Source organism: Hirundo rustica, chromosome 3 (assembly GCF_015227805.2).
Source record: "Hirundo rustica isolate bHirRus1 chromosome 3, bHirRus1.pri.v3, whole genome shotgun sequence".
Lineage (NCBI taxonomy): Eukaryota > Metazoa > Chordata > Aves > Passeriformes > Hirundinidae > Hirundo > Hirundo rustica.
The window spans coordinates 28,995,756-29,017,511 of record NC_053452.1 but is presented as its reverse complement, the minus strand read 5'-3'; the positions used below and the strand labels follow the sequence as shown (position 1 = coordinate 29,017,511).

General features: G+C 43.6%; 1 protein-coding gene across 1 annotated transcript; it reads left to right on the top strand.

Annotated features, from left to right (window-relative positions):
* The first annotated feature begins 8,434 nt into the window (after positions 1–8,434).
* On the top strand, positions 8,435–21,540 carry CALM2 (calmodulin 2). The gene is made up of 6 exons (XM_040060699.2): positions 8,435–8,581; positions 12,902–12,932; positions 17,854–17,997; positions 18,072–18,178; positions 19,053–19,188; positions 20,626–21,540. Exons 1-6 carry the CDS (start codon positions 8,579–8,581, stop codon positions 20,652–20,654), a joined length of 450 nt encoding a protein of 149 aa, XP_039916633.1. The 5' UTR covers positions 8,435–8,578; the 3' UTR covers positions 20,655–21,540.
* Positions 21,541–21,756: the final 216 nt, after the last annotated feature.

Here is a 21,756-nt window from a genome sequence, read left to right as displayed (position 1 = left end):
GATGTGCTGCCAATGTTTCAGCAAGGGTAGCCCACATTTTTTCCTCTCTGCAGCTGTAGCGCAGCTCGTGCGTAAGGGGCTCCATGGCTCCAGAGGAGAGGGATGCAGACCAGCCCTCCTGGCCCTCCCTTCGTTTGCTCCTCTGGTGAAACATAAGTGCCCTTTCGCAGGTGTAACTAAAGAGGGAGATGCTGTAATTTGGCAAATGGACTTCGAGAGTCACAAGGTCTTGTTTCTGTGGAACTGCTCATGGAAATAGGAGCAAGAAGCCCTTACCGTCTCTTGCACCCCCTCCAATTGCGCAGCACTCTTTAAAGATGTGTCTGCAGGTTTTGCACCCTCATGGGTCACTCTCAGAACTTGTGGCTCTTTTCCATACCATCCTTCTGGGAGAGAGGCAGGACACTTGATTCTCAGGTGGCTGACTGAAGACCACATGAGTGGTGTTGCAGCCCTTCCGCCAAGCAGATATTCCTGAAATGTGGGGTGAAATTCAGCTCTCCCAGAAAGCTGTGGGTTAGACTTCGCTGCAGAGCTGAAGGACGTGATGCAGCAGAGCAATTAGTTCCCTTCCAACACATCTGCCAAAGGCGGCAGGCACGTGCCTCGGCATGCAGCTCCCACTCTTGCGGGACGGCTCCCTCAAATTTAGTTTTAAAAACATGGGGATCAGTGACTACTTATTAGCTGTCTCACTACCTGCCCGACAGTTTTCCTTGGTGCAATTAAAAATGTTGCCACAATGTATAATAAGAGTCAATCGAATTTTTAAAGCATCATGCAGTTTACGTGATGTGGAAAAATAGAGCTGGGATCTGGTAGCCCATGACTGAAACGGACAGAGAAAAAAGCTCTGGGTAAAGAAAATCAGAAAAAAAGACCTTTGGAGACAATTTCTTGGATAGTAACCTCCTTTTGAAATGTGTGCAGTCGGTGTCTTGGAGAACCTTGAAAATGTTTGCATTTTTTTCCTGCTTTATATCCTTAAAAATACCCCACTCATTTTTTCTTCCCCTCAGGCCTAGTCAATATTGTCATTAAGCAACTGAAGGACCTCTTCTAAACAATTGGAAAAAATGTGCTTGTAAAACTGTGCAAATACCTCTTTCCAAAAATAACTAAAACTGCAGTGGTTTCAGGGACACAAGTGATGCATTTTGAAATAGGACTAAATGTTTGCTTACATGAGAGACCATGCTAGCTCTGGTCTACTGAGAAAATAATGGGCATTAAACCCTATACAGCATACAGTCCAGTGAATAAAAAGTAGATTAAAGTGATCTAGTGATCTACCTTTTCTTATTAAGAAAAACACCTCACTTTGAGGCTTGACCAAAAAGTAACTATTTAGTTAACAATTTATTTATTTTGATTTTAAACTCTTAGGACTTCCTTTACGTAATAAAAGATAACGAGCGGCACCGCAAGAAGCAGGTTTACTGTGCCCTAGAGAAAAGTATCAATCCAAAGGTGGATTGTCAGCTCCTTAACTTGGTGTTGTCTCTGTCACCGAGCTGATGTAACGAGGCTTCAGTACGGTCCTACCCAGCCAGCGGTGGATTTCCTTGGGGGCAGAGGATGTCCCCGAGGTAAGAAAGCTGTCCCACGTCCCCACCTGCCTCCACTGCCCAGCGAAGGAGATGGCACGAGAGGGAAGAGGCAGAGACGCAGCCTGAGCAGCAGAGGGCTGTGATACTTGCCTGCTTGAGCAGCTTGCACTAATTTGAGCAGCCCAAAGGTCACGACTATTTATGCAGATAAAAGGTCAATGGCAAGCTGGCATGTGGCTGCAGGCTATCTTGGTACGCACTTCACTCGGGGCACTGGTGCGGGCTTCTGATTCACAGCTTGTCTTTCTGCGTGAACTTTCAGGCCAAGCTTTGGCTGGGAAAAAAAAAAATTCTCTGCCATGGGAATTGACACATTTAGGATCCAGATGCAATTTTTTTTGTGTGTCTCAGGCTCATCTGTAGCTAAATCAAACCTTTGAATCATTATTTATAAAAGCAGCCAAATTCTGAACTGTTTGCTCAGTATTTAATCGGCCCTTGTGTAGGATAAACCCCTCTGAAAGCATGCCTGAGTGCAGATAGAGGAAAAAGTGAGTAAGATGCTCAGGATGTGACCTGCTGAAAGAAAGCCAGTGAAAAGCCTACTGAATTCAACAGAGGTGGATTCTTCAGCTGTCAGTGTGTGTGAACATAAATCTCTCTAAATATTCAGGATCTTAGAGCACAAGACTAAATGACAGGGTTTGAATTTCCAGAGCAGTTTCAGCTTAGGTGAAACAATGTCTGTTTGGGTGAAAAAGGGAAGTAGATATACTACGTTAATCTAGTCAGATTCTACAGTGTATTTCAGATTTCACAGTCAATAAGCGCTTCACCCTTTGCTGTGCTGAAAATTTAAATATATTTTAACTTTCAGTTCCAACAGCTGTCTGTCTGCCTGCATTGGTTTTAAAGAAAATCCTTTTGACTTCTGCTGTAAATCAGTCCCATATGCCCTGGTCCCTAGTAGGAAGTATGCAAAATATTTTGTGACATTTAATTACTCCAAAAAACGGTAACAGGAAAGCATCATTACATCCATTTGTTTTTCATCACAGAGGTATTTGGCACCATGCCCTAATTAAGGCTGCAGCAATAACTCTATTATAAGCTGTGCTCTGCCTCCCCTGGGAATTTTGTAATAGGAGTTACCTATTATTCTGTCATGTTTGTTTGTTAATAAAGAAAAAAAAATCTGTTAGGATTAAAACCTTCAGTGTAAAAAGCCACCAAAACTAAGAGTCTTCAGATCCAGAAAAGCATATTTTTTCTTCTATGTCTTCCTGTCAAAATGGAGAATTACCAAGTACTTCCTTGACCACTGTCTTCCTAGATCTTCACATGAGGAAAAGTTTAAACAGTTGCTTGGATGCATTCTGTCCAGTTGTGCTAATAACAACTCGGGGGTGCTTTTCAAAGACAAAGGCTTCTGCCCCATGGATGGGAGAGCTGGTGACTCTTGATGACTTTCTCTCAAAGCTCATCAAAGGAAAGAAAAAGAAGCCTTTGCAGAATCTGAAGATATTGGAATACATTCTGCAATTTCCTGGACTTTATGCTGCCTCTTGTGTTACAATATTATTTCTAGTCCCTGGCAAACAGAACTGTACGAAAGACGGTGACTGTGGGGTTTCTTTTATCTCGGAGTAAATACGGGGTTTATGTTTTCTGTCCTATGAAGGTATTTTAGAAAATGAAACATAGAAAAAGCAAGACCTTGCTCAGAGTTAGTGTGAGGGCCGTCTATTCTTGTACTTCAAGAACACGATTTAGAAATGGGATCTCTTACTGCCTCTGCCCAGGCAGCATTCTCATCTTCCAGAATGATACACTGGTGAGATGGAGTCCTAGAGCTCGGTTTTCCTCATAGGAGCACAGAAAATACTGCAGGTTTATGTATAATGTTCCATCAGAAATCCTCATAAAATGGAAGCAGTTGTTTATCTCTTTAAAATTAAAAAAAAAAAAAAAAAAAAAAAAAAAAAAAAAAAAAAAAAAAAGACTGTGAGTCCCACTGGCTTTTTACTCTTAATCCTAATCTAAAGCCTATGATTAGATATTGCACCTTCCTCCAGCCTCACAGTTTTATGTGAGTCCACCCATCTGCCTTGTTGGACTTTCCTGACTTGTTTTGTGTTAGCAAACAGTCACAATATAGTTAAAGATTCAGTTTTAGGTCACCTGAATCAGCTTTACAACATCTGGCCTTGAGGAGGGGAGCAGTGTAATCCCAACAACAGAGCTTTGTATCCTCTGGCTGCAAACCTGCCTAGCTTCTTGAGTGGGTCTGGTGCTCTGTGGAAGGCACCACACTGCTAGAGCTACCTTGGTATTCCTGTCTGAATTACCTAAAAGCTGATTGGGATATGCCTGGGTCACCTTCAGCATTGACACAGCCATGGGTACATTGTGAGAGTGTATAATGCAGTCCCTTCTGGCAGGTACTGCTCTTTTCTGTGCACTTCACACAGAAAGTGAAGTGTGGGAGGAATCACCTCTCCATACTCCCTAGGGGAAGAAATGCCGTCCCCATGATTTATGGGCACTATGCAGTCCAGGTGTGAGTGCTCCAGGGACCAGGCACAAAGGAGAGGACAAGGCTTTCAACATGCAAGGAGAAAGTGCAGTTATTCGAAAAATCGTGTTTATGTTAGAGGAGGTGTCTTGCATCCAACACACTCAATAAACCTCTGGGGTTTTTTTATCCACTGCTGCCATCCAGGTGAGGTGAGAGTAGCCTCCCTGTTCTCAGCATTCTGGGTTGTTTCATCAATAGATGCTCTCAGGATACCAGAAACTGAGATGGCTCATTTAGCACCTTAAAATTTTGTAGACAAATAAGCTTTAGCTTGCTGAGGGCTGAATGGCCCTTCCAAATACATCTGGGTGGATAAATATTGATTTCTACCTCAGTTTTATGCCCATAAAGCTGGAATTGAGGATAAAGGCTTTTCTCAGGGGGGCAGGTTCTCTGTTACAGAAGAAGCTGGAAAAAATCAAACCCATTATGGGAAAACAGCCATAAGCAATTTTCCTTCTGTATGCAGCAGTTAAATGCTAAGTGTTAGTACTTGTGATAAGTAGACAACTTTTTTCTTCTTATCTCAGAATTTCACTTATAAAATTTGCAGTTAATTTCTAATTAGATTGTTCAAACTATTACAATAATATTGAGGAAGCAGCTATAGCATTTTAAACCATGGCACAGCATTCTGTATACATCAGTCCAAATGATCCACTGAAGTATTATTAAAACGACAGAACAAATTGCATTTACACAATATTAAATATACCACAAAGGGTAGCTGTGAAAACTGCTGGCATATACAGCTCATCTAACCTTGGAACTCAAATTGCTTTGCTTGTTTGCTGCCCTAATGCTAAGACTGGACTTCTATAAAACTGTATTTCTGTGTTGAGGGGGGAAAAAAAAAAAAAAAGCACAGATCACAAACATTGACAAATCCATTAAATTACATAGCAGAGAGAGAAATGGTCATGTTAAAAAGATCGAGCTGGTAGAACTACACCTGATCCTTGCAACAGAGAAATTACCGTCATGTCCCATTATTTCTCTGTCAGAGGTGTCAGAGTCGCAGCTGGGGCCGGTCATTTGATGTATTTCCTTGCCTCTCGTGGCACATGCAGGCTGCAGACAGTGTCAGCTAGGCTGCTGAAAAGCAATTCTGCCTCTCTAGGCTACCCCAATGTACCTGAGGATCTGCTGGCTTACCTACCTGAGGTTGCCAATGACCTGTTTGTGCAAGGGGCAAATTCCTCCCTCTCCCATTAATTTCACCAGGGTGCTCGCTTTAATGCTTAGTAATGCCACTGGAATTGTTGGTGTAATTTCACGGGTAGTGTAATTGCAAGTTAACTTCGTGGCTGATCTCTTCAACAGATGGAAGCAGGGTGGGGGTGGTGATGAAACCCACAGGAAATGGGTGCTGCTGTAGGAAAATGCAGATGGAAAAAAAGGAGACACATAAGAACAGCGAAATAGAAGAGAGAGAAAGAGAGAGATCAAGGAACCAGGGGTTCTAAGAAACATATGGCAGAGGGAGGATGCTCGGAATGACCACTTCTTTAGAGAAAACTGAACGTAACTAAAACGAGTAGGAAGAATTTAATATAAATTACAGGTACCAAATCCTTCAAGGGGCATGCACAAAGACATACAGTATGGTGGTCAGTTTCTCTGGGACCCTTGCATTCAAGTCCCTGCTCCTCAGCAGACCCTTAGGCCATAACTAATGAGCTTACATCTTATCCATGCTGTGCCCCCCGTGTTTCCTAGAGCCTCCTTGCTCTCGATGGCCAGTGGCAGACTCCAGGAAGAGGACTCAGTCAGAATTTGCTGTCTCAGTACAGCCCTTCCACATACGTCTCAGGAAATCTCCCAGGACCCGTTCCACAGAAATGCAGATTTATGACATCTCAATGGATTCCTTGAGCCCAGGCACCTGAGCAACCTAGATGTCACAATGTTTTGCCTCTCTGAGGTAATGTGAGGATAAAACATAGATGCCGAGGAGAGGTCTTGGCACATCAGGCCCAGCACCATGCATCCGTGGGCATTCTGTTGCCAGGACCCAAGCTAAGGTCTCCACAGGAGAAGGTTTTGCTCCACAAAATGCTCTGGCACTCTGCTCTGCTCTGCTCCAGATTTGAGGGTGTGACAGACATGCACCCTGAGTGCTGCTATGCCACTTTTAGCCCAAAACTAGAGCAGGTGATGAATTTTTTGGTCAAGATCTTTTCTGCACGGATTCACACCTCTAGACATGTAAAGAAGTTGGGGATGTCAGAGCAATCCTTAAAACTGAACCAAAGGGGGCATCAGGAAGGAGGAAAATTCAACTGAAGCACCGCTGTCTCTGCATCTAGCATAGCATGACCACAGGCAGGGATTTACTCATGCTTCCTGTGGCAGTGGTTGGAGGATGCATGTGTAACAATAACCCTGGCAGTCATTACCTGCTCTGGGAAGTATTTTATTCATCTAGGTACACATTACACATTTTAAAAAAATGTTATCAGAGTTCGAAAAGACAGTAGTTCAGATGTGCTTGATTTGTGGATTATAAACAGAGCTAAGGGGACAGGAGGCCAAGAAACCAGGGCATCACAAAACAGTAATTGTAGATAGATTTCAAGGCTGAAGGTCAGCTTTAAGTATATGGTGGTGTTTTATGTATTGCCTATGACCACAAAGTGAGGATGCAAGGATGAGGCACTGTAGTTAATAAAGGGGTCTTTGATTATTTTAAGAAACTCGGCCTTCTTCTGGGTTTTTCCCCTCTACTTTGTTCTTGAATTCAGTGGAAACAAGATCACACTGAAAAGAAAGCAGTCCTGAGAATTTGAATTGATGTTCAGGGGGAAAATCTCACAGAATTTTTGTTTTAAAAGTTTATTCATTACAGTCTCCTCCCAAGCACATCCTATTTCTGTGGCCTATAAACCAAAGACTGTGAAGAACTGAGATAAGTAAAACCTCTTAAGTGTGCAAAGTGAGAGCCATTGCTCTAGTTTGTGTAGTAACAGTGCACAGATAGGTATAAAAAACCTATTTGTTTACATACGGTGTAAATATGAACTAAATAATTCTTTCAACAGATATGGAAGTAGGTAATTTTTCATTGCAATGTAATTGGTATTGTGATTTGTGTTCAAACTTAGGTCAGAAAACTTTAACTCAGGCCCCCAAAGTTTAATAATGTATTTATGGTCCCAAAAATGAGTGTTGCAATTTTCAGAGGACAGGTATATCTGCTGTCATCAGACTCAGCCAATATTGCAGCTCTCTGTTGAATTATCTTTGAAAATACATGTGCAAGTTTGAAAATTGCACCTGCAGCCATTTGTGCAAATGCATCTTATAGAAAACCCTTGTAAGACTCCAGATTTCAGCTCAGAATTGCAGGCCACCTGTCCCTAGGTACAGGACCAGGGCATACGTGATTCCTAACAGCAGAAATGGTGGAGGAACAGGGAAAATGTCTATTTGGGGAGGTTTAGGTTGGACATTCGGAAGAATTTTTTCACAGAGAGGTAGATCAGACGTTGGAATGGGCTGCCCAGGGAGGCGGCGGAGTCACCACTCCTGAAGGTGTTCAAGGAAAGCCTGGATGTGGCGCTCGGTGCCATGGTCTGGTTATCGTGGTGGTGTTCGGTCACGGGTTGGACTCGATGATCTCAGAGATCTTTTCCAACCTAATTGATTTTTTTAAAGTCTTTTAAACAACGCTACCAAGCGACGAAGCATCTCCGGCTTGCAGCGCGAGGTGGGAATTTTTCCGGACTGCGCTGGATGCAGAGCGCGTCTCATTCGGTAACTCTGCGTGGGTGAGGCTTTCCGGAGGACGGCACGGAGATAAGGGCTCGAAACGCTGTGGCGAACGCGCTCCTGGGTTCACGGCTGCCGCCCTGGGCCGGGGCCCGTGCCGGCGGGGCTGCGGGGCCGCTCCGGCCCTCACGCACTGCGGGCGGGGGGAGGGGTGCCCGCCTTCCCGGCCCAGAGTGTGCATGTCCGAGTGACGCATTGCAGGTACGAACCCACCAATCAGCGCCCTCCTTGCGGAGTCCCCACACTCCTCGGCATTTTTTTCCTAAAATCCTCTTCCGCCCAGAGAAATAGTCCCTAGCCCCGGTCCCCGCCCCCCTTCTCTACCTCCCGTTCTCCTTCCCCCGGCCGTTTCACAAGCATTGCTTCCCCCTATTTTCTGCACTTCGCTCCTTCCCGCGCCGGGGCTCTGGGGCAGGAGGAGCGGCACTCGAGGCGCGGGGTGCCCAGCCGAGGAGGGCGCGAAGAGCCGGGACTCGTTTCGCAGTCGGTTCACGGTCGGGGGAAGGGGAGGGGGGAGGGAGCGGCGCGGAGCGATCCGGGCGGTGAGGCGGTTTATGAGGCGCCGCCGGCGGGCGGGCAGGACTCAGTGTGAGGCGAGCCGTGCAGCGGGCCGGTCACGCAGCGTGCGCCCCGTGCAGCCCTCAGCTCCCACCGCACCCCGCAGCTAGGCCGGGCCACCATGGTGAGTCCCTGGGCACGGGGCAGCTGCGGGGTTTGGCGGGCGCTGCTGCGGTGCGGTGTGGAGGGATGGGGGCGGCTGAGTTCGGTGCGGTGGGGGGCGGGGGGGGGGGGGGTTGAGTGGTGTGGGGCGAGGTCGCCTGCAGAAGGGTGTGGGGGGTGGAGGGTGAAATTGTCCTGGTCGCGACCGGCGGACTCAGGCTGGGGCGGAGGGTCCCGCTCGGAGGCGCCGTTTGCGTGGGAGGAAGTGGTGGCGGCGGCGGCGGGTCCCGCCCGGGTCCCTTTCCCGCCCTGGGGCGTTGGTGCGGATTCAAATCCAAACGGCCCCTGGGTCGGCGGGAGCGCCGTGAGGCGGCGCCGGGCGTTGCCGCGGGGGAGCGGCGGATAGCGGTCCCTCCTGGGAGGGGATCCGCGCTCTTGGGAGGAGGGGGGAAAGGAGCTTGCCACGATGGCACTGGCTCTGCGTTCTTATCGCTTCCTCCCTCCCCGCTGTCGGCGTGTGCGGCTGGATGGGGCACAGTGAGGCAGCCTAAGCTGTCCGGCTCGCTAGCGAGGTGTGCTGCGCCCGGTCATAATAATGCACTGCGGAGCCCTGCAGCTTCTGAGCAGCATGATGATGAGGGGCAGGCTGTGCCTCACTGCACCATCGCCCTCCTCGCTAGACCTGTTGTCAGCTCGCCTTAGAGCCACTGTCGATTCCATGGTAGCGCCATGCTGTTGGTGGCTCTGTTGGACGAGGGATTATTTGTGTGGGGGTTTTTTTGTTTGTTTGTTTTTGTGGTTTTTTTTTTTTTTTTTTGCTTCCCGTTTTGGTCATTGCAGAGGACAGTCCTGCGTTTTTACTCTTACTGGTGATGCGTTTAGAATTGTAATCCACTGTTGAAATAGAACGCATTTTGTGAAATCGGAGAATGGTTTCAAATTCAGTCTAAAGGATGTGAATTTAGCACTTGTTGGTTTTTTGGGGTTTTTTTTTTGCTTGTTTGTTTTTAATAAATTAAAACAAGTGGATACTGAGAAACGTACTAAAAGCAATTCTGTTGCAAAAGCAGCACCAGTGGGCACTTAGTGCTATCTCTGCATTAAGAGAAGATGCAGTAGAGTGGAATTGTCTTTTCATTCATTATGTTCTGAGGAATCAGATGACTGTCAGCTCATCATGTCTAATGCGAACGATGGCTAATTAAAATTATGGGGTTTTTGAAATGCTGTCTCTGGGCGAAGAAATTTGGTGAATAGAAGTCTGAATTTATTCTTTAGCTTGAATTGTGAACTTATACAGCAAACCATCCACAAAACGGAAAAAAAAAGGCAATGAATGTAGCAGCAAAAGACTAACTGCATTTAGTCATCATCTGTACAGAACCAAAAATGGAGTATCTTCAAGCAAGGTCTGAGTAGAAATGGGTGTGTCCAGGAGGCACAGTGACACTTTGAGTGTGGTTATAGTTCATCCTGACAGACCAGACTGGCTCAGCCTGTGACTGCCCAGTGTTGCCCATGCTAGATAAGACAGAATGATTTGCTCCCAAAACAAGCCAACCTACCGCAAACCTGATTTTGGTCTATATAGTCTGGTGTGGTTGTTGTTCTTTAGTTAATCCCGCCGGAACAAAAGTGCCCCTTCAGCCGCGATGCCTGCGAAGTACCCCGTGGAGCCAAATTTCGGAGGGAAGCTGTGTCAGCTGCGCTGCCGTTGGCTGGTGGTTCCATCGGGCAGCGTTCCCCGGCGCAGTGGAGCAGCCCCCAGGCTGGTTCCTACCCCGCCTGTAATGGAACACCACCTCTAGAGGCTGCGTGTGCCGCAGAAAGGGCCGCGCACGCAGCGGCTCCGCGGCTTTCCGGGGAGGTTTGGATTCTTTGTCAGGCCCTCCGCGCGGGCTGGGGTGGGGGATGGGAGCTACTGCAGTGAAAATGAAAGTGCTGCAATGTGAATCACAGCAAGCCCTGTCAGTGCCGTGATGGCATCAGATGAGGGTTTCGGGTGGGTCTCGGCCACAGTGAAGGGCAGTGCCAGACCTTCAGCGTGGGCTGCTCTCAGTCAGCTTTAACCGGCTGGCCTGTAAGTTGCGCTGCGCTGGGGAAGGTGTGCGCGCTCTCACGTGTGGGGCGCGCCATTATCGGGAACTCCGGGAGGCCCCGCTAGGAAGGCCACGGTGGCCTGTAAGCGGCAGGCGCGGTTCCAGGCTGAGAGCCCTCCACCTGGGTGGCGGGGAGGCAGGGCTGGCAGGCTCCGCCTTTTACTGCTGTTGCGCAGCAGTGCCTGCAGAGCCCGGCACTGCAGAGTACAGATGGTGTTTGTTCAACCTTGCCCCACCTCCCCGCTTATCTTTCAACTGCTCCATACCTGGGCCTTCTAATAAGCTTTGGGCTCTTCTCAAGCACCGTACCTCTTACCAGCATTGTCAGAGGTCATCCAAATTCACGGCTAGGATATGTTAAGTTGCTGGAAGAGCTTCTCTTTATAAAAAAGGAAGACTTTGGGAATGCTTAACAACTTACATACTGCTCTGTCATGTCTCCATATAAAATTGTTTATGTGAAACGGTATGTGATTCAACTTGATAACCCATAAGTATTGGCCTAAATAAAATGGGTTCTTACTGCTTAAATCTGATATACAGTTTTCTGTGGATTAAATGTCTTATGGAAATGTAGCACATCATTCTCTTTCCTCAAACAATAAAAATGTAAATAGCATGCAAAGGTTATGAGTCTGTATTAATGATATTCTCCAGACAAGGGAAAATCTGTTAGGCTTCTGCTAAGTGACCAGCAGAACACTTCCATCTCAAGGCTTAGTTTTGAATTGGCTATATTCTCAGCAGTCCTGCTGCTGTGACAGTCTTTTTAAACAACAAGTGGAACATGCATGGGAATTCTTCCTACAGCAGAAGTGAATCTGTAGTTGCCGATGCCCATTGGCTGCTGCTTTAGAAGTTCCTCTGTAGTGTGGCCTTGATCCTTAAAGTAGGTGAGCCCCAGCCAGTCTGTGGCCTTTCTCTTGAGCTATTGCTCTCTTGTATGCGTGGAGGGTTTTGTGAGTGCTTCAGCTTTTGAATGATTGCTCGAGCAGCCATCTCCACTTCTGATACAGGAAGAATAACCAGCAGCTGGTACCTTGAAAGTTTGCATGCAGTATAAAAATGTAATACAAATTGAAATTGGCAGTGTAAAAATTGACAGCTATTGTAAATACACTTTTCTAAGTCTTTCCCTGGCAGATGCTAATGTGCAGAGAGACTTCGGTGGGCATAGTTAATGACTGAACATTTTTCAAATTTTTCAGTCAATACCGCAGTAATTACAAAAAGGTTGCTGCTTAAATGGTCACAACAGGAACAAAGCCAAAAAAGCAGTGGTGATTTTCAGCAGTGATTATATCTTTTTTGTATTTTAGTGTTTTTCACTCTTCAGTAAAGGTTTCAAGAAGCTTCCCCGAAGGAAGTGTTACCTTGTTACTGCAACTCAAGCTATCCAGAATTTGTTTGAACTATCAGCTGATTTGAGGACCTAAGAAGAGTAGGAACACCTCAAACATCTTGGTGTTCTTTCAAGAGCAAAGTTCATTTTGGGTTTGGGCTGAAAGACTGGTGGTTTTCATTGCTGTCAAATCTAATGGATTCAAAACTGGTGAGAGGAAGATGAGGTATAAACTGGAGCTTACCCAGCTGGTACAGAAATTGTCTAAGACCTCAGTACCTTTCTCTAGTGTCCCTGTTGCCTTATGATGATCAAGTCAATGTAGACAGTGGTCTGAAAGAGGTGTAGACAGCTGGATGCTGCAGGAATGACCAGTTTGAACTGAAACTGGTGTCCTGTCTTTTACAGCCACGTCTAGGATGTGAAGCTTCATGTTAATCAGGGGATGATTTCATTCTGGTGAAGACTACATTTTTCTGATTTTAGCTAGTCTGCCTGAAATTTGGCATTTGGAGTTTACTGCTGCATTACTGAGACCTGAAGTGCTTAGTGTTGAAGCTAGTGATGTGCTGTGTAAATGAGTTTTTAAAAGCAGTCTGTGGTTTTAAAGGGATCTGTGTGCCTTTGAGCTTGCTAGTGCTGCTTGGGTTGTTGTTTGATAACACGTGGTAATCTGTTATTGGGTGTATGGAATATTGCGGGGTCTGGAAAGGATGATAGGCTGCCACTTCTTACTTAGCATGCAAGCCTGATGACTTTTGAGCTTTATTAGAACTATTTCTGAATGCTGCAGATCAGTCCTGAATGAAGAGTGGCTACCACAGTCGGAGGCCTCTACAAGTCTGTCTTATTTTGCCTTGTACTTTTGCTACGACTATAATCATATTCTCTTTCATTGCAGGCTGATCAACTGACAGAAGAGCAGATTGCAGGTGAGGTTTTTGTGTTGTGGTGCTACTCCTACTTGAACTGTTGCATCTCTTAATCCAGTGACAGTCTGTATTACACAAGATAAATATCTTTCTTAGATGCTAAAGTAGTATGGTGGAATGTTTTAATTTGTCACCTATTTTTAAGAGGTTTGTCTACTATAAAAGCACCATGGATATAATGAGTTACACTTATGTAGTTAATATAGCTAAACAATCCTCACAGCCTTTCTGGCTGGTAGACTGATGGTTACTCTCATGACTACAGCATTGTCCCAAGTGCAGACTGGAAAAGGGGGTGGGGCACAGGGATTGACAGCAAATCTGATGAAGGCTTGGAATCTGCAGTGCTTTTTGAACAGAAGGCAAAAATAATTTACTTTGCTGGCTCCTGCCAGCAGAGATGTTCAAGTGGTTCTTGTTGATGACAGCAGAGACTGGCTTCATGATGACAACTCTTGATATTCCATATTTGGAACTGTATTGTGTACTTGGACACAGGTGTTGTGTTTGTGCTGTTCTGATGGTCTGGCACTTGCTCTGAAATGCTTAAATAAATATGCCTCTGTTATATCTTGGTACTGGCCCCCAGCAATGGGTTATGTGCACTTACAGCCATCTGCTAATGGCAAAAGCTTCTGGTTGTCTCCTGCTCATGCAGGCTGCACAAACTCACCTGTCTTGTTGCTCTCAGACTGATCTTAACTTCAGCAATAAATGGGACTTAAAGCTGGTAATACAGAGTTCAGCTTTGCCATAGGCATTCAAGAGCTTAGTGGTTTTGATCTGACAAGTGTATAGTATTAATACTAGAAAGTCTTGATGTGTGTAACTGTCATGTGAAATTATTTTAGAGGATGTTGGGTTTCTGCTGATCTAATAATACCAGGTCAAGCATAAAAGGAACAGCCTCTGAGATACTACTGCTTAACTATGGTATAGCTCTTGAAGACACTGTATTAAACAGAAGTGTCATTATGAGATGGCTTGTTTTTGCCACAATTGCCAAATCTGAAGTGTAAGAACATTCTTCTGTAGCTTTTAGACTTTAGAAGCTTGCTTTTACTCAAAGGAGACTAATTATGGTTTGGTGGAAAGTCCTTAGTCTATTTACTTGTTGCCATGGTACTGTCTTACGAGTAAGCACAAGCCAAATTTAGTTCAACTTCAGATTTTTTTTTTGGAAGCTAGCCTACATAGCTTAAGGGTTTTGTGATCAGTTTAGTTAGAGCAGGCTTTATCAATTGTCACTGCTGTATTTCCAATAATGGTTCATTGTTCCAGTTGTTAATTGTAGAAGCTTTATTAGTTGATGTAGCTGATTATGGAATATAAACAGGAAGCTTGTTAACACTACCTTGGGATTAGTGCAAATTTTAGCTATTCAGTAATGAGCATACAGTCCTCAGAGGCAAAAGTGAGCATTGATGGGTGTGTTGTACTTGAATGGAGGCTTTCAACTGCAGGGAAGGAATAAAAATGTATCTTAGTAGCCAGTGTAAAATGGCCTGCTACTTTCAGGGCAGCTGTGATATTTTGTTAAGCAAATGTATTTGCAAGTAAACCATGAACCGCAGATGTGAAGACATAAGCCCACTGGTGGTGTGTGAAGGAATCAGTCTTAGTGCTGCTAAGGAAAGGTTGCATCTGCTTTGTTTTGCTATTGAAGGCCTGTGGTCTTGCATGGGAAGACTTAAGAGGTACAGTTTGAATGTTTTGCAGAGACCGGCTTGAAAATTGAGCTTCCCTGGAGATCCATAGTTTTTGGTTTGAAGGCAGATGTAGGAAATGGGACTACAGGGTAGAGATATTACCTTTCCTGAAACAGGAGACCAGAGCACTTCAAGCAGCTGCTTCCCCAGGGCTTAAATTCTTGCAGCAATACAGCTGTTACAGTTTCTGGATGTCATTTCCTGTGGAACACATGGATCATATAGGACTGAAGCTTCATGTCAGTGTAGGTAAGGATGAAAACCTTCCCAGGTTTAGTTCATATGAAAGACTGATACTGGAAGCCAAGTGTGAATACTGGCTGCAGTTACATTCTGTAAGAATTAAAGTTGCGAAGTCGAGTGGCTCTCCCTTTGGTTAAGTGTTGTATTACAGAGGTAATGGGGTCAGGACCACCTGGGTGGTTGGATGGGAGAGCAACCTGAAGATGCTTTTGTCTCAAAGCCTGCTGCTCTGGTGAGCTGTCGTTTCCCTGGGCTTGAGAGTTCTGAATGGGCTCTGTGTACAAGCAGGCCTATGTATGGTGTTGACTGTCTTGTTCCTTTAGTGTGCTGTGGTTCTCTCTTGGGGATTTAACCACAACAGTGAATTAAAATTTGGCGTAGTAGAAATAGACATGTTTAAGTGTTGAGGTCCTGGTAGCTGTGAACAGAACAATTGACATTCTCCGATAAAAGTTCCAGACATAGCTGGCTAAATTGTGTAGGCGTGAATATGGTAGTCCTGGTTCACTGAACATCCTAGGTCACTGAAGGCTGCCACTTTATTTGAAAAGGTGATGTGGTGCACAGATGTCTCAGAAGCTGTGGTTAAAATAACATTTTAAGCTAGGTTGTTAGAGTTCACATTGTTGGATTAGCTTGTCTTTCATGGGGCCTGGAAGTAGTCTTTTTCTTATGATGCAGGATGTCTTTCGGAAGGGTGGAAAGGCTGAAACGTAGTAGCCTTCGAAGAGAGTTTTCATTTGCAGTTTGGTATGGAGAAGTGTGGAATAAAGAGATTTGCTTTACAGGCTACATGGAGTCAAGGTGTTCAAGTCTGCGAGTTATGTTTTATAACCTTGTGCTGCAGGATGCCAGCATTGAGTTGCTCACTGAACTTCAGTATTTCATAGGTGCCTTCACTAGCCATGGGTGCAAATCCTCCAAAGCTATACTGGGTTGTTCTTGTTCTAGTCTAAACTGCATCTGTGTAGGTTGTTACTCCTTTGTTCTAATTACTGTAGGTGGTTCCTAGAAGTGGTAAGAGAGATATTTTAGTGGTATTCTTAACTTGATTCAGCATTTCAAACAGGAATATGCTGATAAGCTTCCACTTGCTTTATTTTCCTCGTGATTTATAGCCGGTTGCTTCTTAGCCTATTGCAGCTTTGATTAAAAGAAGGGTAGAGTTGTCCTTTGAATGGTTCCTTCCAAGTGTTGAGAAGACACCACTAAAATGCCCATCTTATAGAAAGCAAGTCTTTGAATTTTTTGTGAAAATTAAGTGGGAGTGTCAATGCAGTACTGTGAAGTCTGCTTCATGTTTGGGTTAGTGATGGTTGACTTTCACATGAAGGATGACATGGTTAACGGGTAAATGTTTTGAGTAACACTGGAGCACTTGACTCTTCACGAAGATGCAACTTTCAAGTTTTGAGGTTCTTCCATGATGGACTGTGAACTTCTCTGCTGGGATTGACCCAAAAGCATTTTCTTCAGTGGTGTAGGAGTTTAGCCCTAAGAGACCTGTTTGTTGCCTTCAAGATAACTGAAAGTAGCCGTGCAAGGACCATTTGGAAGGAACTGGAGGCAGATTTTATCTGCTTGTTTCTGCTTTATGTTTTGGACATACTCACTTGAAACTGTCTCTGCTGGTCCTGTGGTAGCCTTGCTCTGATTTTTCATGGGCTACACAGTGGGGGTGGGATCTTGGAACACTTCAGACTGTTAAATGTAGAAGAGCAGTGGGTTTTTTTCCTGGATGGGATTTGACTGCAACAACTCTGGTGTTGTAGCTGCATTCATGAACGATAAAAAAAACCCAACTGTTTTTGTAGTTGAATTTTTTAACACTTGCCAGCTTGTACTCACCTCAGGGATTTCAGAGTATAAAGTAAGGCTTCATTCAGGTCATGTGAAAACACAACTTTTACTGTGACTAATTTTGGTCTGGGAAACCCACCATCTGGAAAGCTGGCTGCATGGAAATGTTGAAAAAAAAATCTTGGAGGTGTTTCTGATGCAGGAGTACCCTTGAGCTGACAGGCTGTCCAGAGCCTTGATCTCAGATGGCTTGAAGGCTTGTAAAGGGATCTGAGGTCTACAAGGAAATAGATAAGATGCTCCTGCTTAACTGTTGTGTGTGTGAGCTACCACAGTCCAGTGAACTAGTTTAAGGTCTGTGGCCAAAGACAGATGGCATGGATTAAAACCAGCTCCATTTTTGGACTGGACAATTAAATGTGTTACACTTGTATTAATGTTCCTGGCTACAATACAGCCATTGTAGGGGGTTAAGAGGCAGTGTAAGAAACACAGCAAAGCTGCCTTAGAACTAGTCAGAAACACTTCTATGAAGGCTGTTTCAGGATGCAGTAGGGCTGAAGCAGTTTTGTAAGCAGTTTTACAGGAATGAAGACTCCAGTGACTTTACTCCTTGAGCAATTGTGGTAGCATAAATTGTTCAGACATCTGTGTGCAGCAGAAGTGGCTTTTATTGAGAAACTTGAGTATAGTTTGGTCTGATAATACCTTTTTCAGTGACTCATCCCCTCTATTAGTAATAAAAATGCTATTGAGCTGTAGCATATGTATTTTTAAAGTACCATTTTCAGTTTTCTCACAGGAATTCCATATTGTTTTATTTTGAGGTGCAGTTCCTACCAAGGATGTCGATCATTGTAGTTGCAGATGGCTATTTCAGCTCCATATTAGGAATCCTTATTCAAGACAGTAGCAAACATCTGAGTGCTTAGGAAATGGATGACCTTCCATCTTCATTTAGGTCAGCATGGTTGATCACTGGACTGGTGGGTGTGTTTTCAGATGCTGATACTGGCATTGCAATTGTAGCAGGATGAGCAGTATACCAAAATTTCCTAGAAGATTGCAAGTTAACAAAATTTGATTTCAACAGTCAGTAACAGTGAATTTTTTGTGATGGCTGACATTTCAAAACTTAAGGGATTAACTTTTTTTTTTGTTTTGTGTAGAGTTCAAAGAAGCTTTTTCACTATTTGACAAGGATGGTGATGGTACTATAACTACAAAGGAGTTGGGGACAGTGATGAGATCGCTTGGTCAAAACCCCACAGAAGCAGAACTACAGGATATGATCAATGAAGTAGATGCTGATGGTAAGAACTTTACTGATAAATAATTTAATAAAGTGCCTAAACTATGTTTTTCTAACAAAGTAATTATCTTTCAGGCAATGGCACAATTGACTTTCCAGAGTTTCTGACAATGATGGCAAGGAAAATGAAAGATACAGATAGTGAAGAAGAAATTAGAGAAGCGTTCCGTGTCTTTGACAAGGTACTGTAATGTTTGCCTGGAATATTTCTGTTAAGAAAACCCGGCTTGATTGTAACGTGCTTTCTCAGATCTGAGGGGTGTCTGCAGTGCAGTCAGAGAGAGCCTTTAAGGTGGCCAATCCCACTAAAGCTCAGTCTGCTGTGGTCCTGTGGGGAAGTCAAATGAGTTCTCAGGATAGTGATGGGTGACACGATTTGAAGTACCGCTTGCTGTAATACTGAAATACTTGCAGATGACTGGCAGGAAATTGTTTTAAGCATTTAAAATGTTAATGTTTTAAGTCTTCCATGTAGTCTTTGTTAAGTAAATTGCTGAAAGAGTCTAAGGTTACTCAGCTTACTTAAGATACACCTTGGAGCTGAAAACATTGTGAGGTACCTTGGGCGGTGAGGAGGAAAACATCAGTTGAGTTAGTATACATTAGTACTTCAATATTCAGTGTCCCAGCTAGTACTGGAATATGTAAAAGTCATCTCTGAAGGCCTTGTGGCTTTATGTTGGACTCCATAAAACAGTAGAATAAGGCAAATCAGATAAGTAGCTTCTGTTCTAAGAAATCACCACTTGAACCACAGTCATGTGTTTTAATAGGCATGTATTATCTAAGAAGTTGCAAAAGGTGCCAATTGCATTGTTTGTGGTTTAAAAAATGTGTCAGAATAGGAGAGTCAAAGACTGTAAGATATCACAGTGTCCAAAGACATTGGACAATGCTGAAGATATGCTTACAGTTCTTTTTTACCTTGTGCAATTGCTAGTGGTTAAGGCTGTGTTAACTTCTTAATGTTCAATTTGCTCTGCAATGTTCCTAAGTTATTGTTAAGTTGTTACGCCTCAGACAGGTCTATTCCAGTGTTCCTTTTTCTCCTCCCAGGATGGTAATGGTTACATTAGTGCTGCAGAGCTCCGTCATGTGATGACAAATCTGGGGGAGAAGCTAACAGATGAAGAAGTTGATGAAATGATTAGGGAAGCAGACATTGATGGTGATGGTCAAGTAAACTACGAAGGTAAGGAGTTGCTAATTGGTCCTTTTTGTGTAGCACTTCCCATGCTTATTCTTGTGCAGGTGCTAATAGCCACACCAAGTTAAATAGGGCAGTGTTTAGACAAGTTCGGTGTTCCTTTAAGGTAATGTTCAATTAGTATGTACATACTGTACCTCTCAATGGGTTTAAGTTTGAGTGTTATTGCTGCTTTTGTGCCAAAGGCAGAAAAGGGCTATTCAGCTGTACAGTGTAAGAATTAACTTCCTAAATCTAATGATGTCTAATGACCATTAGAATAAGAAGGTGTCAGATGTTCACATACTGTTTGTGCTGTTCTGTTCAGTAATGCATGTTGATCTGACTGTAGGATGTCACTCATTTGTCATTAATGCTTTTAAAATTACTTACTAATCAAAAGGTTAAAGCCTCTGAAATATGTGGCAATTTCAAGGCTTTCAGAAGGTATTTTAAATACATTTATTTAACGTAAATCAGCTGCAACAGTAATTTCTGTTTCTTCCTTGCTTCCTGACATTGAACCATAAATTAAGTCATGCAAGCAGGAGTTCCTTTAGACAGTTGTTTGCAGCTGAGACGCACTAAGCTTGTTTTCACTTTGACTTTTTGAACATGTTACAGAAAATATCTAGGGTATTTTCAGATAATACCTGTGTTGTGTCAGAGGTGTAGGTGTGCCTGCCCTTTGTGGCCTTCTTGGTTGTGGCCTGAGGGTATGCAGACATCTGAGTGACAAGGCATTTTGATGTACAAGGCTGCTGCTCCATCGCTGTGTTTGCAGTAGACCCTTCAAAGACTGGCTCTAGAGAGGGTCTGTGTCCCTATTGTTTCCAGTTGCTCTTTCAAAACTTGAGGAACCAGGTAACTCCTCTTAGGTTCTGGGTTTCCTGGCACTATTGTACCTGTTTCAGCAAGATGAATGAAGGATCCTATTTTGTGCGTTCGAACTTTAAATGGTTTATGACTAAGCATTGAATCAGTTGCTTAAAGCCAGCCAGGCAAAATAAAATAGTAAGGCTTAAACTATTCTGCTCTGGAAAATAAAATTTCAGACTAACACAGTGTCTTGCCTGTACACTTACTTAGTTGATTCTCACTTCAGTGTGATTTGTACTGATCTTCTAGTCATTCTTGGCTATCTTGTCCCAATCTGTAGGTCTGTGGGCCTAGACCCTGTAATGCTTTATCTCGGAAGTAAGGCTGTTCCCCAGTTCACTGAGGGACCAACTTTTATGAAAAAGTGAAGGCCTTTTGCCATTAAAAAAGGAGGAGTTTAGGTGTGATTAATGGAAAAGAGGACTGTCTTGAGGATGCTTTTTCGCATGTAACTGAAAGTGTAGTTTTGGAACAATGTTCAGCACTAGTGAGGCCTCTTCTCAGATCTTGCAGTACACATTTTTTGTTCCTTCAAATAACTCATGCAACTCTTTCCTTTTGCAGAGTTTGTACAAATGATGACAGCGAAGTGAAGACGTTGTACAGAATGTGTTAAATTTCTTGTACAAAATTGTTTATTTGCCTTTTCTCTGTTTGTAACTTATCTGTAAAAGGTTTTTCCCTTACTGTCAAAAGATTATGCATGTATAGTAATTAGAAGGCCATTCCTCCATGTTTTTCTCCTTTATCTTACTGTCATTGTTCTGATTTTTGGAAAATTGATCGAAGTAACAAATGTTGCATGTGGCTTACTCTGGATATTTAAGCCCTTCTGCACATCTGAAGCTAGATGAAGTTGGTTAACTGAGGGAACATCTGGATTGTCTATTAAAAAAAGTAGCTTTCTATAGCAAACTTAGGTATGACTAGTGTGACAAGTTACATAAAGTAAGCTAGGATTTACCATGCATTAACCGTCCCTTAGTTGAAGCAACATGCTGGTTGTAGTTCTCGAGTATATAGGAGTTTTTTCTATAGGCGTTTTTTCCCCTTTCTGTGATGGGAGGATAAGGACTCTTGCAGCTGAACTGCAGGATAAAATGATGTGAATAGGGTATATCATGTGGCTAATGCACTGTAAAAGTAATTCTCCTAGCTTACTTCACAGTAACTTGTTTGTGGCCATACCTGTAACATGTTGTTGAAATGTGGAGTCTTAACGTTGTAGACGATTGACAGTCAACAATATGAAACTTAAGTTGCACTAATGCAAAACGGGTGATTTATCCAGGTACTCGTACACAAGTTTTTTTTGTACTGCTGGTCCTGTGCCAGAAAACATTTTTTCCTCTTGTTACTATGCTTTTTAAACTTTGTTTAGCCACTTATTTTCAAAAAAAATCTGCTTATGGCACGATTTGCCTCAAATCCATTCCAAGTTGTATATTTGTTTTCCAATAAAAAATTACAATTTACCCATACTGTTTCAATGTATCCTTGAATTATTTACAGGAATTGTTCAATGCAGTTGCTGCTCTGTGTTTTCAGTATGTAGCAGTTTGGTTTGCTTATGCAATGGATTGGCTGTCTTAAAATAGCTTGGAAGGTGAAAACTTAGTCCTTAAACTCTGGCCCTTAATAGTATTGTTGACTTGAAGAAGCTTTCTTACTAGTAGTTTCAAATGTATTTTACAG

What these genes read in the sequence shown, in the direction of transcription:
- CALM2 (XM_040060699.2), top strand. An exon ending in GACAGAAGAGCAGATTGCAG is followed by an intron (nt 12,933 to 17,853) that starts GTGAGGTTTTTG and finishes TGTTTTGTGTAG; the next exon opens with AGTTCAAAGAAGCTTTTTCA. An exon ending in CGTTCCGTGTCTTTGACAAG is followed by an intron (nt 18,179 to 19,052) that starts GTACTGTAATGT and finishes TTCTCCTCCCAG; the next exon opens with GATGGTAATGGTTACATTAG.